The sequence below is a fragment of the Rhagoletis pomonella genome, unplaced genomic scaffold (assembly GCF_013731165.1).
Source record: "Rhagoletis pomonella isolate Grant_MI unplaced genomic scaffold, Rhpom_1.0 Rhpom_scaffold_00006, whole genome shotgun sequence".
In the NCBI taxonomy this organism is placed as follows: Eukaryota; Metazoa; Arthropoda; class Insecta; order Diptera; family Tephritidae; genus Rhagoletis; species Rhagoletis pomonella.
In genome coordinates this window covers 11129372-11144680 of record NW_023458560.1, presented here as the reverse complement: position 1 = coordinate 11144680, position 15309 = coordinate 11129372, and the positions used below count along the sequence as shown (strand labels likewise).

At 38.6% G+C, this 15309-nt stretch overlaps 1 protein-coding gene across 1 annotated transcript in view; it reads left to right on the top strand.

Moving 5' to 3' along the window:
* LOC118740401 (protein expanded) overlaps positions 1-10611 on the top strand; it is a 61715-nt gene extending 51104 nt beyond the window's left edge. The window contains exons 4-7 of the mRNA XM_036471923.1: positions 1255-1334; positions 2775-3371; positions 3423-7059; positions 7127-10611. Coding sequence (XP_036327816.1) covers positions 1255-1334; positions 2775-3371; positions 3423-7059; positions 7127-8070 — 5258 coding nt within the window. The 3' untranslated portion in view covers positions 8071-10611. The remainder of the gene's footprint in view (positions 1-1254; positions 1335-2774; positions 3372-3422; positions 7060-7126) is intronic.
* Positions 10612-15309: the final 4698 nt, after the last annotated feature.

The following is a 15309-nucleotide window of genomic DNA, read 5'->3' as shown; positions in this document are numbered from 1 at the left end:
TAACAATTCACAGTGATATTACAGAAGAATATATGAAGGTCAACCTGATAAAGCAAAGCATCTTGGAGATGTATTTCAGAACAAAAAGAACGTTTGTTAACTCTCCGAGCGCTTGGTTAAAATCTTATAATGCAAATCGTATAATGGCGACATGTATATCAAAGTCATATAGGGAAGTTTATGGCTAACTAAGCCACAAACGTATCTATCATTGGCGCCCACAAGGGGTGGGTTGTGCGGGTTGGTTTAAATTGTTATATACTCTTTTTTGTGTGAAGTACGCAAGTGTGAACCATATGAATCCATTGTTCGTTTCTTTCTCTTTATGCACTCCTCGGCGTATTTGCATTGTGACTAAGTTTGCACAACAAACATTTTAAAATGTTGCTTAAAGCGGTTATGCAACATTTAAAAGAAATATCCATAATAAAGCATATTTTTTTAACAAAAGGATTTAGGTTATCAAATTTATTAAAGAAATGAAATAAAGAAATTATTAAATAATGAAATACAAACATCAACCCTTGAAAGTTATTCTTGGTTTTTTGTTAGGCACTTTATGAACATTTACAAGCAACATAACATAACGGCAAAATAAGAAATCGTTAACATTTAAAATTTATGCCAGTTCCTATTTAAGTCTCAATCAATAATAATATGCCACCAAAAAAGTTTTTTTCTTTAAATCCTCATTAGAGATATTTTTTTTTCTCTGATACACATTCAAAATTAGGGTTCACTGAATCCATCGCAGTCCATTTTTTCGAAAATCTACGAAAATGCTACCGCTGAATCCAATATCCAAATAGCTACCAACGTGGCATATACTTTGAATGCACGCATTTGTAGCAATTCGGACTATGATGGATTCAACGATAGACCATAATATCTTATGGTGATTTCGTTTCTACCAAAAAATGAACCCTTACCCGGTGATAAATGCGTTTGATGTTACACTCAACCCTGTAAAAGGGCATATTTTTGCCTTCTTGTCCTTATCTAGCTCATGCATTTCATAATATTGTCGCTTTAAACAACCATCTGATTTTTAGGGCAACCATCTCCCCTGACAAAGTTTCAAAGGGCAGAGAATGTACCTTTTTTGCCTTTCCCACTCTTGACATTTTAAGAAACGAACACAAAACTTTCTCACGCTTTGCCTTTATATTAGAATCGAACACGAAAAGAGAAAGGGGTAATAAAAAGGCGACATTTTTTATTACCAGATTTAAAACAAATATTTTTAATTTACAGATGGCGAATACATGTTTGCGGATCCAGAGAGCAAACTCTCCAAATACGGCCCGAAAAGTTGGAGATCCTCGCACACGCACGTAAGTCATCTAAACTACATTTTGACGGCCCACAGTGGTCGGAGAAGCTATGTTTTAGGCGAAAAATTAGAAGGGCTGTTACGATTGTAATAAAAATGCAGGATCGTAGTATTTTTGTTATGCTAAATCCGAATATGCCATACAACTTTTGGTTTGACAGTTGAAAAATTCTGTAAAAATAAAAAAATAAATCTTTTTGCTAGTCACGAATTTGATGTCAAATCAAAACTTTGGCAGTTGACAGCTGTCAAAATGGACTGTGAATTTTTCTAAAAGTGAGACAGTATTTTCAAAAATGCCCCGATAAGGTTTTTAGACATGCTTATCACGAATTTCGTGTCAAATGAAAACTTTGAGAGTTGACAGCTGTCAAAATGGACTGTTAATTTTTCTAAAAATAAGAAAATATTGTTTAAAACGCTACTGATAAAGGGTTTGACACGCTAGTCACGAATCTTACGGCAAATTAAAACTTTGAAACTTGACAGCTGTCGAATGGGCTGCCAATTTCTCTAGAAATCAGGAAAGTTTCCCAAGAATTAAGCGTACTAGGTTTTAAGGCTCACTGATTGCGAGTTCTATATCACGTTCAAAATTATTCAATTAACAACTCTCTACTGAGCTGTAACTTTCAGTAGAGTAACACAATATATTTGTTTAGCCAAATTTATGATTTAGTGTATTCGAAGGAGCATATTTAAAATGAATTTATGATAAAATTATGAAATAATAACAGTAATTATATTTATAAATAGGGGATAGTTGCTATATGTTGAGCCCAAACAATTTGACACAGGCCCCCTAGTTTTTTTAAGATTTTTTTATTTTATACGAAACTCGTAATTTTCCAACTTAAGTTTTCTCAGTTTTAAATAAAGTTATTCAGGTTTGAAAATTCAAAAACTTATTTAAATCTCGGACGCCATATTGGATTTTGCATTTTGAGTTTTCAAAAACTAGTTTGAAATTAACTAGAACGATCCACGATCGATTCGTTGAATTAAGCGGATTCAACGGCTTGCTCAGCAGACATTATTGAAAATATTAATCAGTGTTGAGTTAGTTGAACATGTCTGAATAAGAATAGTTTTATTCCGGTTAATTTATCACAGTTTTCAAACATGCTTTTGTCGCATAAAACATGGCCTCTCTGACAATTGTGCGGCCCGAGCAACTATATATCAAGAGGTCCTTAGCCGTCAATCTATCCGGTCTTGAACACCGTGCGAAAGACAGACTAGCTTAATATTGTACGATACAATAAATAGACTCTTCTTTGTTAGGTTTGCCTTACGGCTATGAGGTTAAATACAAAGTTAAGGTAATTCAACGAGTTAAGTTATTCTTTCGCACGGCGTTGAAGATAATATAGACTGACGACAATCGACCAGCCAGCGATTTTCACATTCCTCTGCCAATATTAATATTCTCACTTTTTAGGGACTCGATGCCAATGGGCGACCACTTCTGGAGCTACATTTCCGTGTGCAATTTTATATCGAGAGCCCATTTCTGTTGAAAGATGAGATATCCCGTCACAATTACTACCTACAATTAAAATATAATGCTCTACAACGGGAAATGCCTAAAGAATATTCCGAACAGTCGATGATATTGCTCGCCGGATTAGCGCTACAAGCAGATTTGGGTGAGGCACCATCAGCTGGACTAACAACCAATGCAACCACGATAACAAAAACAACAACTTCAAAGGGCACAACATTTAAATCGCTTGTAACAGAAGAGGGCAGCTGTGGTGGTAATGTGGAGTGTGACCATCAAGGCTTGCTCACTTCGCATATCACAGACCCTACGGCCAACACAAATGAAGTCACAAATGCAGCGGCAAGAAGTACAGAGACTACTACAACGCCTACAACTAACACGGAAGGGACAACTTTTGGAATAGCAACAGCAACAACAACATTGCCAAAGATCAACAAACGCCTAAGTAGTGAAAATGATCGAGTGCTACGTCTGTCCAATTTTTTAACGGCAAGAAATTCTACAGCCTCAATATCAAATATATCTGCACCAGTTTCTTGCACAAAAATTAAAATAAAATCGGAGAAGGAAAGGGAAAAAGAGGAAGCGGCGGTAATATCAACGCCTGCCTCCACGAGCTCTTCGTCCATATCAGTTTTTCCCGTTAGTGGTAGTCTGAAGCGTAGCCTGGGCGCAATGGCAGCCTCATTTTCAACTTCCTCGTCGATTTCTTCAATTAATCGCAGTAGTTCATCGAATACCCCACCAACAACGTCGTCGAGCACGTCACTATCAGCACTGGGTCAGGCACAGTCTACACTGCAAGAGTATTTCAGCTTGAGAGACTATTTGCCTGGCGAGCTGTGCACCGCATGGGCGCTGAGTGCACTGCTGGCTTGTCATCGTGAAAATCGTGGCATGTCAGCGGCGGACGCAGAGTTGCACTACATTCAGCATTCCAGTATGGTGCATGAGTGCGTCAATGCGCATATTTTTCGAATGCGTACATCAAAAAGTGAAAACGGATTGGGCAGCTCGTGGTTTGTGGTTTATTCAAAGGGTATAAAAATTTTCAACTCCGTTGAAAACATACAACAGCCAACCACCTTCCTATGGCCGAACATAACGAAGCTTTCATTTGAGCGGAAAAAGTTCGAGATACGCTCTGGCGACTGTAAGATCCTTCTCTATGCCACCTCGGATGAAAAAAACAAAATGTTGTTGACGCTGTGCCGCGAAACCCATCAGTTTAGCATGAAGATAGCCGCCCGTCTGAAAGAGGTCATTAAGCGCGAAGAAGAAGAGAGCAATTGTCTTCATGCTTGCTATATTTATTCACGCAGTTTGCACTTGCCTTACAAAAACAAAAGCGACCAGCGTATATCGGTCATTTCGAGCACTAGTTCTAACACCACTTCGGGCATTGTCAGCGATCGCGTTCACTCTGAGGATGAGGTTGAGATAATGATAAATACACCACCTGCACCGATTGCAGCACCATCTACGGAAAGTTTGGCATTGGCACATCTACTAGATCGTCCAAGCGTCAGCAGACAAACTTCATCAGTCGGCCAAGTTTCATTGAAAGACCTGGAAGAGCAGTTAGCGGCGCTGTCTGTACGTCAGGAACGTCAAAAGCAGCACTCGAATTCTGCTAACTCTGGCGATGAATCGCCCGCAGAAAGAAGTCACGCCTCAGCGGGAAACTCATCCAGCAGCAGCTCGAATCAAGCATCCCAGCGCGCAGCCGATTCTTCAACTGCTACTGACTCACCAAGTTCGCAGCACAACATTGGGTCACAGTGTTCTTCGACCTGTAGTACCGTTGTGGTTTTGCCTAGCACAGATTCAATAACAAATACGCTAACATCGTTAGCTGTCCATTCTGCGATGAATTCTACGCCAATACAGCGACGTAACTCTACGTCGAGTAGTCTGGAATTGGGTTTTAGTCACACAGCACAAAATTCCATACTCAGTGAGGCAGAATCCACTTGCATTGACCACGATTTCACATCTTCTACGCGGGACGAAAACGAGAGCGCTTCTGGCGTTTACACGCTAGCCCACGGCGCACCGCCCACTGAGACCTCTGGTGTATACACGATGCATAGCAGCGAAATGACAGCGCAATCGTCAGAGATTGCCGAGTCTGAAAAAAGTTCCCATTATGGCATTTTCCAGCCGACGAAAGGTGAAATAGGCGCCGATAATTTGCATGAAAGCCCCTCAAATCTGGATTCAGTCGATGGTGGAAATTACCTCGGGAAACGCATCAAGAACGAAGAATTCCGCCTGCGGTCAGACTCCAACGTAAGCACAAGTGGTTCGTTCCGCGGTGATGGTAGTGATCCAACCGACAACAAACATAACCTACTTTCCGCAGAGGAATTAACCGATTTAATCGTTGGGCGTGGTACATATCCCAATCGGAAGACAGTGTCTGGTACCCTAGACTCAGACTGCGATTACGTCACTTTGCCATTGCCCATTACAGGTGAATCCTACATTCAAGGCCATCAAGATACTGCACCCACTGAAGACCAGGTCGAAGACCTAATTAATGATTTAATACCGACGGATCCACCAGCGCCTCCTCAACGTATCGACAGTAACAGCCTGAAGCAGCCAACAAATCTTACGAGTCTAAGCATTATACCGATGCGTTCACCACCGCCATATCATGCACGCCATGAAAAAACCGGTCTATGTGGGCCACCAGTGTGCCCACCGCTGGCATTAAAGCCAATTCAAGACAATACAAAAGCGAAAATTACGCCAAACTTCTCCAAAGTGCCATCGCCTACCATTCCAGTTGAGTTTAATAAGACAGCAGTCGGTAGCACACCAACTCCACGGGCATCGCTTAAAACAGCATCCGCTGTGCGCCGACGTGACCCACCGCCATATCCCACAACAGCGAAACCCCGACCCACGTCTTTAGTGTCGTTAGCCTCATGCACATCTTCTCTAAATCATTCCAGCAATGCGGTTACCTCAACCAGCGGCTCATTGAGCTCGCTAAAAGCCGAAGAGGTCACAGCTCGTTTCATAACTACGCGGCCACAAATCAACATTCTCAAAGCCCATACCAGTGTTATTAACGATAACCAGAAACCCAGTTATGCTGCACCGACGCATTGCTCATCGGTGGTATCAGCGACCGGATCTATTTCCAGCCGTCACATACCAAGCCATTTTTCCCAGCATTCTGTGCACAATTCTCATTACATCAGCGGCTCACAGGTCTCGCTAAGCGGTGAACATCATCCGACATCAGCCACAAGGCAATCATCCATTTCGGCGGCTGCCATGGCGCATGCTGCGGCCGCAGCCGCTGTAGGCGCAGGCGTCATTTCGAACACCATTGGCATACCAATCGTTCCTTATGGACTGCACGGTACACATAACAGCATGTCATCGTTGCACCAACAGCCGCCCCCGCCACCGCCCCCGTATACGGAAATAAAGCAGTCGCCAAGAACGTGTGTACTTTTACCAGTGATCAAACATCGACAATTTCTGCCACCGCCACCACCCAGTCTGCCCCGCCAGCCTCCACCACCACCACCGCCCACTCAGCTATCCGGTGTCTATGGAAATCAACTGGCACGCAAGCAGCTAGAGCTCTACCAGCAGCAACTCTATAGTGACGTTGACTATGTCATCTACCCGCTACAAGACCCTGCAATCAGCCAGCAGGAATATTTGGATGCAAAGCAGAGCTCAATATATGCAGCAATGGCACAACAACCGCCACAGCCGCTCTCGCACACTCATCCACATCCGCATCCGCACTCGCACCAATACTTGGCATATCACGCAGGGAGTGCACACGTCGGCTCGTGGGACACATGTAAAGGCCACGCAATCTATCGCAGCACACCCTACTTGCCATTGGCGCTGTCCACGCATTCACGCTATGCATCGACGCAGAATCTGTCAGACACTTACGTTCAGCTACCGAGCACCTACTCACCGCTCTACAGTCCTTCCATGGCCAGCTTATGCTCCTCGTATGAACCACCACCGCCGCCTCCCCTGCACCCAGCCACCTTAGCAGCGTCCAACGTAAGCAACACAAACGTATTTGCACGCTCACGATCAGATGACAATATTTTAAATTCACTTGACTCACTACCGAAGGCGAAGCGTATGCCTCCTCCACCACCGCCGCCATACGTAAACCGGCGTTTAAAGAAACCACCCATGCCAGCACCATCCGAAAAGCCGCCGCCAAGTAAGTACTGCGCAACACTCTCTTGTCAACACGCTTTACAACACTAGTCACTTGTACTTTTTTTTAGTTCCCTCAAAACCGCCCGCTTGCAATGTTGCGCCCACGAAAAACCAAGTACCGATGCGCAGTCAGTTGCCGCCGCGCAAGCCACCCACACTAAACACTAATCGAAGTGTCAATAATATGACGCGCACGTCCAGCGGTGCGCAGTGGGCTGGTGAACGTCCAAAACCTGATCTGATATCATATAATGGCGGCAGCAGCATTTTGGCGCATCTTCAAGCCAGTGTAGCAGCAGCTAATCGACACACTGCTCACTTAGCAGCAGCTAGCAAGTCAAAGGACGCCACTGGTGGTAGCAACAATACCAGCCATGGCACCAACGGTAATCCAAGCACTAACAATGCAGCCACAAATCCACTGGACATCGCTGTACTACGGGAGAAGAGCAAACATTTAGATTTACCGCTAATCTCCGCCCTGTGCAACGATCACTCGCTACTTAAGCAGACAAAAGTTTTCGCCAATGTGAAAACGGGACGCCCGTCAACAAGCTCCACTTCAACCACGCGAAATGTCAGCGCTACGCCGGCCTCTCCCAGCGGCATGCGTGCGTCACCAAACAATGCTGCTAATCAGCAAAATTCGACTGCAAATACCGCCGGGGCAGATAACGAAGTATCAGTCTCGTCAGCGGCGACAACTACGCCTGCCTCTACGGCCGCAGTTTCCACACCAGCAACAACTACGACAGCAGTAGCAACAGCATCGACTACTGCGGTCGTCACCACTACCAACACTACTTCCAACACCAGCACGAAATCCACAACTTCAAGTACAATAGCGACACCAATCCAATTGGCTGCTGGTAAAGGACGCAAAGCAGGTGGAAGTCATCGCCATCCCAATGACAAATTGCCGCCGCTGCCAATGCAAATGGCTGAGGCAAACAATTATGTCATGGATCCAGCAATGGTGAAACACCACAAAAGCTACAATTCTCAAATTTAATTTAAATTTGGAAACTGAAACATTCGGCCGAAAATAAAGAAGCTGAAGGTGACAAGAGCGCAGAGAGTGGCAGCGATTTAATAAAAAAGAAAAATGTCATATAATAATTTGCATACGAAAGCTACGAACGGCACTAGGCGCAATTAAATGCAATCTCTCGTATATGCCACCACCACACATAGGCAGAATGCTTTCACCTTGAAGCTGTAACGAAAGAGGTGGTATGTGCACACATCCCTTGGAGTATGAGATCATTTTCGATTCGATTTTGTTCAAGTGTTTACTTTCTATTCCTAAATGAAAATCACGCCGAACGACGACGACTGCAAGCATATGAAAGTAGGGCGGAAATGTTTCGACTTATGACATACTATAAGTATATTTTTGTATGTATGTCCCGTTAGTCTGGTTTCCGACAAGTGACTGCGATCCTTCACAGTGTTTAGGTGGAAGCTTCGAAGAATGCCATTTTCAGCGAACGAAAGCAAAAAAAAGCAAAATACAATTCAATTGTTAACAAACGTGAAAATGAGCGAGCGAGTGTTTTTGTAGCGATGCGTATTACACAAAAATAAAAAAATACATATATACATACATAAAAAAATACATATATACGTACATCGATTTTCAAAAATTAAACAAAAACCCCAGAGACAAGACGAACATGCGGCCCTTCGCGGGCATATGAACGAGGCACCAAACTATCACTGGTGCTGGGCATCGCACTGGTCCTCTGTGGCCTTCAAATATTAGCTTTTTTAGGAGCTACTCACTTAAAATACGCTAGGAACGAGTGATAAGAGAACTATTTGACTAAATTGAGGCCGCGACAATGTCATTCAAGGCGGCGCTACCACCACTCTGTAGGGTCTAGGCTCGACCCAGCAGCGGTCGCCCCTGGGCAGGCGAGTGTATTTTTGCCATGTAAAAGCTTCTCATAAAAGCCATTTGCCATTCGGGGGCGGCGTAAAACAGTAGATGCCTCAAGGCTAACACCACAAATTGGGGGAGAAGCTCGGTCAAACACTCAGCTGAAGTGTAAGCGCCAAATTTTTTTGTTATTATTATGGCATACATACAAACAACGATTATATGTATGTACGTGTCGTGATGATAGACCGCTTATTAACATGACATTGACCTCTGAAGTATTACTTATATCTGCCTACATACAAACATACATACATATGTACATATAGTACATACACAAGCTACATACGCAACATTCCCAAGGAATCTGATACGAATTGAGCAATTTCTTTGTTCATAACTGACCTCATTTCATGTAAATTATTTAATGAAAAGCGAAAACATCTTAATCTAGTCACTTTTAGAAATTCATAAAACAATCAAATAAGCAAACAAAAGACGGTAGACAACTCAAATACTCAAGCAAATTTTAAATACATATATATTTTTATTGTATTTCAAATATGTATTTATGTAATTCAAACTGACAATGCAAGTAGTAGGTACGAGTACGAATTGAATTCCGCATTGAATTAAATGTGAATTATTTTTAAATATTTATTGTTGTTGTAGGCCATAACAAACTTGTGTCATACACAAGTTGTTATTTGTATTTATTTTTTTTTCTAATTTTAAACTTTCCACTTTCTTCATAAGCGTGCCACTACAAAGAAGGTGTATATTTATTATACCACAAGCGAAAAACTAATACACTCACTTATCATAAACGAAATCCGCCCAAACAACTGTGATCGATTTAATTTTTTTTTTTTTGTTTTTTAATCTTAACACTTTGAAACTTTGAGTTAAACAAATGAGCAGAGATTCCTTGTTTTCTGTTTTATTTTATTTTATTTTATTTTTTTTACAATATTTTCCTTTGAAGGAATAACAACTACGCCATTACTTAGCATATGTAGCAGTTAAGTTCATAAGTGCGTGAAGTTTAGGCTTAAGCAAAGTGCGGAAACACAAAACGAACAAATTCAATCCAAATTATCGAATAATCGAACGTTTAGCGTTCAATGAGAATGGACATTTGCAGTAATGCAATGAAACCTCTTTTAGTTACTCAGCGCTTAGGGTGTAAGTGTGCGTATACGCCAAGTAGATATTGTGTATTTTTTAACATTTCTAAGAATATACGTTTGAGATTTTTAAAACATGCAAAATGCATTTAAGTGACAGATTGCCTAGACTTGCCCACCGTACTTTACGTAGTAGGTACATACTTAGGAGTATGTATGAGTAAATAAATACATGTGTATTTAAAATGCCACAAATGTTTGTAAAATCAAACACAATCATTTCGAGGTTTAAGTAAACATAAAAAATTATGAAAGCATGCATGAAGATATTTGGCAAACGTGTTCTATACAAACACTATTACATGCAAACACACACATAGCCATCGTCGATGGCATACATACACACATATATTACTAAACACATAGCTGCGTTCGTATGGAATAGTAAGTAGCTTATCTCTAAAGGCTGGCTTTATTATAATGCAGCATTCGCTGCATACGATTGCGAATGACTCACGGGCGCCGAACCGTTGAAGAACTTTTGCAACGTGCAAGAAATAGTTCCGTTACTAGCAAGTCAATATTCTTACTAAGCCGCATCAAAAAATTCATTGTCGTTTAAAGAATAAAAGTAACGCCGCATTATACTAAAGCCACCTTCCCGACATAACTAGCTACTATTCCATACGAACACAGATATCATTTTAATTACATACATATTATTATTTTTTTGCGGTAAAATATGTGCGAAAATTTATTTTTTGTATTTTTTTCACAAAAATTTACGTAGGCTTTTCACGTGGAAAAGTCTATTGTTAAATGCGCTTACGTGATTGAAAAACAAAAGTGAAATGTTTGCCATATTTATCGCCTTAGACAACATATCCATATAAAACACAAATACAAAATAACCTAATCTATTCTACACAGCAAAAAATTAAATCTGCAATTCGGAAGAAAACAAATATATTTTTTGTTTGCTGGTGAAACACATTTATTCAGCGTTATATATATTTATAAAGAATGTTAAATCACCATTTTTTCCATTGATTAGAGTTATAATTAGAGTAAAAACGTTCCGCCTACCCGACGGATATGTATGTGCTGTATACATACTTAGACACAAATTTGTGCACAAATGTTCTTTTCTCAAATTATGTAAGCTCCTTAAAAGTTTTGGATTTTTTGTTTGTCTTCAATTTAGTTTGATTTTATTAAAGCTTATTATTTGGCATATAAATGAAACAAATTTCGGTAAACAGAAAATTTAATATTTATGTATGTATGTAAGTACATATGTATATCTGTAGTACATGTAAAATTGTTTGTTTTTGTACTACGTTATTTTAAGAAAGTTTCAATATAGCATACGGCAATACAACTACAAGCATACATATTACGGTATACGAAAGTCTAAAACACATGTAGTAATTATCTTATAAAAGGCATACTAAATTAGTTATTAAAAACATTCCCACTGTTTAGCGTATAAAGTTATTAAATACGAATTTTAAATAAAATTTGAACATAATATTAAAAAAAAAATTGTTTCTTATTTCATTAAATGCACACCGCTTCACTTGAATAGGTTCGTTGCTTTTCTTCAATAGCCGACCTTATATGTACATATCTACATACATATATTTTTAGGTATCGAGAAGCTCAATGGCGGCTACAGAGCGGAAGCCATCGCCTCCCCTAGGGCTGGAAAAAGTAAAATATCGGTCAAAATAAATTGCTGAAAACGAGAAATTTTAAACCAAGCTTTGCTTAAATGTTGTTCGAGACTAGGGATGTTAATTTTTTCGCTTTTTACGATCCCGGTATTTTCGGGATGTGTCGGGATTAGTCCCGGGATTTAGACATTCATTACTTTTCAACAACATAAATCGATAAAATTGCGTCTATATTATTTGAGAAGCTCTCCTACCATAAAATAAATAATAAATAAATGGGTTTGAAACCTACCTTTTTATTTAAAGAGGCGTTTTTATTTTTTCTCTCTGACGTCAGGATTTATTTTAAAGGACTTTATAATTTAAAAGATATGATAAATTCCAAAAATTATTTAAAAAATTCAATGCAATGTAGAATAAAATATGGGTACCAAATGCAAGAGGAAATTTCTTTAGAATTAAAAAAAAAATTAAATTTATTGAATTCACACGGACGAATAGGCAATTTATTAAGCTGATGAAAGATGAAATTCGAGGATGTTATCGAGTTTATATTGCCATTAACATATAATTTTTTCAAAAACAAGTTTTGCGAAATTTCAAGGATAAAATTTAAAAGGACATTTTCAATACTTACCATTCCTTCCTTATGCACCAAAATATTGAATCTGTTTAAATTCTACAGGATTTCCTCTTTAATTTGATACCCACAGTTCTTCTCTAAACACATTTCACTGAATTTTTTTAAATCATTTTTGAATTACTAACGTCATAGTGAAAAACTAAAAACACAATTTTTGGCCCATGGTTTCGCGAATATATTGATTTTTGTGTATAAAATTTACTATCGCACGGTGTTATATGTATAATGGACAAGACATTTATAAAAAAATATTAATTATTAAATAAAAAAAGAAATATAGCAAATACTTGTCAAGAAAAGGAGTTTCTATTACTGCCATCAGAGCAAATTACACATCCCGAAAATCCCGGGATTATTTGCCAAGAATCCCGGGATTTTCGGGACTTATAAAAGGCCGGGATCCCGGGATTCTTAACATTCCTATACGCGACTAATTCCGAATTGTGAATAATTTCATTTGCTAAAATTTTCATTCTTTTTAAACTTTAATTAAATAAATAACCTAAAAATATAAGAAAAATAATGCCAGAAAGTGTGCTTAACACCCAAACGTTCTCGCGGAAGCTGAGTAGAGAGTATTATTGTCCACTTTCATAGTCCTTCAAAGAATCTTCCGTGGGCCCTAAAATTTGAGGACTTACATACATATGAGCCGTTCAGTGCACACAACGACTAACTCCACTTTTTGGAAAATCCTAAATTTAAGTGTCAAAGCACTTGGTGTAGTCATAACTTATTACGTTCTAGTAACTTTATATAACATACAATAGTACATAACATTTATAACAACATTATTTATTTAATTTTATAATATAATTGGAATTTTAAAAAATAATGTACATTATTTGATCGCATCTCCCACTTTTTGCTATTGGATTTAATCGATGTGTGCACTGAACGGCTCCTATATGTATGTACTTCAGTAAATCTTGGTACTCAGCTCCGACGAAGGCATTTGATTGTCGAGCACATCTTTCTGCATTTGTTTGCTTATATTTTTAAGTCATTTCTATAAATGAAAAAAGTAAAAAAAACTATCCATCCATCGAGTTTTTCAACAGATATTTGACAAATTTTCGATCAAACTTAGCGGGTTTTATTAATTACGAGCACGGACTCTCTTTATAACTCTTCAGTTCTCTGCTTGAAATCCTTTTTAAAGGATCTCAAATTTCGACTTTAAATAGTCAAAGAAAGCAGACACAGCGAACAAAAGTTTAAAGGCAAGAATCCAAAATATATCCCTTTTTGCCCGAAAAGGCCCAACAAGTTAACAAAATTACTTGAATCATTTGGTAAAAATAAATATCGCAATAGGGCTCATTCGAGTTGGTTCAAAAGAATAAAATATCAAAAGCAAATCATGAAAAAGGCCGCTAGCTTAGAGTGAAAAGTTGCTAAGTCCCATTTTAAAAATTTTACAGGAGAGGGAAAAAAATTCGTATAGCCATTTTCTTCAAGCATTTCGCAAAACTTTAAACACAACATTTTGCCTATTCAAAGAAAAGCAAAACTCCCACCGAATCAGGGATCCTATCTTTATTAAAAAATTTCGTACTAGTTTGGCCTTATCGGATTTTCTGTACTTATTTTGGACTTAGCACATTTTCCTTTCATTGAATATAAACGAGAATAAATAAACCAAGTTCCTTTATCCTTTTCGAAACAATGCATTCTAAATTTCTCTATATATCAAAATATGAGTTTTCATAAAAAGTGGACTTAGCAACTTTTTACTCTAAGCCAGCGAAGTGTTAAAATCAGAGATCGAAAATAACCCTCAACCCTTGTTTTGTATGGTGTTTACCACTGACCCAAGCACTCATCTCTCAAGCAAAAAATGTTTATCACCGTGACAAATCACTCTGTGCGATCTTTTTGTGTTTTCTGTTTTGGGTTATTTATTAACTGCTTAGATTTACCTTAGGCAAAGACACTTTGGCAGGGACTTTTATTTTTAAGTGTCGTAATTTGTGGCTTATTGAAAGACTGAAAAATATAAGTGGACGTACATATGTAAGTGGAAGTGAAGCGTTAAGCCTTTCTTTACGCGACATATACAGTATTGGCCAATACAATAGCACCCCCGCACATAGGGGTATTTAGTCGATTTATGCGGCCAAAATTATTTTTATGAATATTTCAACTCGAAATGTTTAGAAAAAAACGTTTTATGACATACAGAATTGTAAATGTTGAAAATCAAGTATATACAGGTTAAAACATTAACAGAGTTGCCACCTGTTAAAAAATTTAGTTCAATTAGTTAAATGAGTTGCTACAATATGGGTATCAATGGAAATGGGTTTGAAAAGACTTTATCTCTAAGGAACCTTCCAAGATTTAAACATTCAAATTCAACTTGAATTAAAGGAATTAAATAATTCAAATATGTATCACAGTATAGGTAAGAAATGGGTGTATTCGAGGTGCAATTAATGCGGCAGTGTTACTCTTTTATGAAAGAGTATCACGATCTACGCGAAAATTTGGGCGAACAAAATTTTGACAATCAGTTACTCATCATTGGCAAATAAAAAGCAACATAAAAATTTTTACTGCGCAATTTCTGCAACATGTCATCAGAAAAGCAACAAGTCTACAATATTGCGGTAATTATTACGTAGCTCGAACGCACCCAATGTAATAAAACTACATTTTTGTGATAATAACAGTCTTATTTATTGTTAAGAGAATTTTGTAAGTATTAACTTGGAGTAAATTAGCGTCCTTAATTACTGAAAAATCGGAGTTTTCGTATTTTCAACGCATTGCATTTCCATACCAAGTGCACCGAGTTCGGTACAAATTGATAAATCAGTTACCGAGATATACATTTGTGGTCAAAAGTGCGCGGCGCCACGCCCATTATCCAAAAAATTATAATAATTTTAATTGATGCTAGGAGGTTATTCAAAGAATC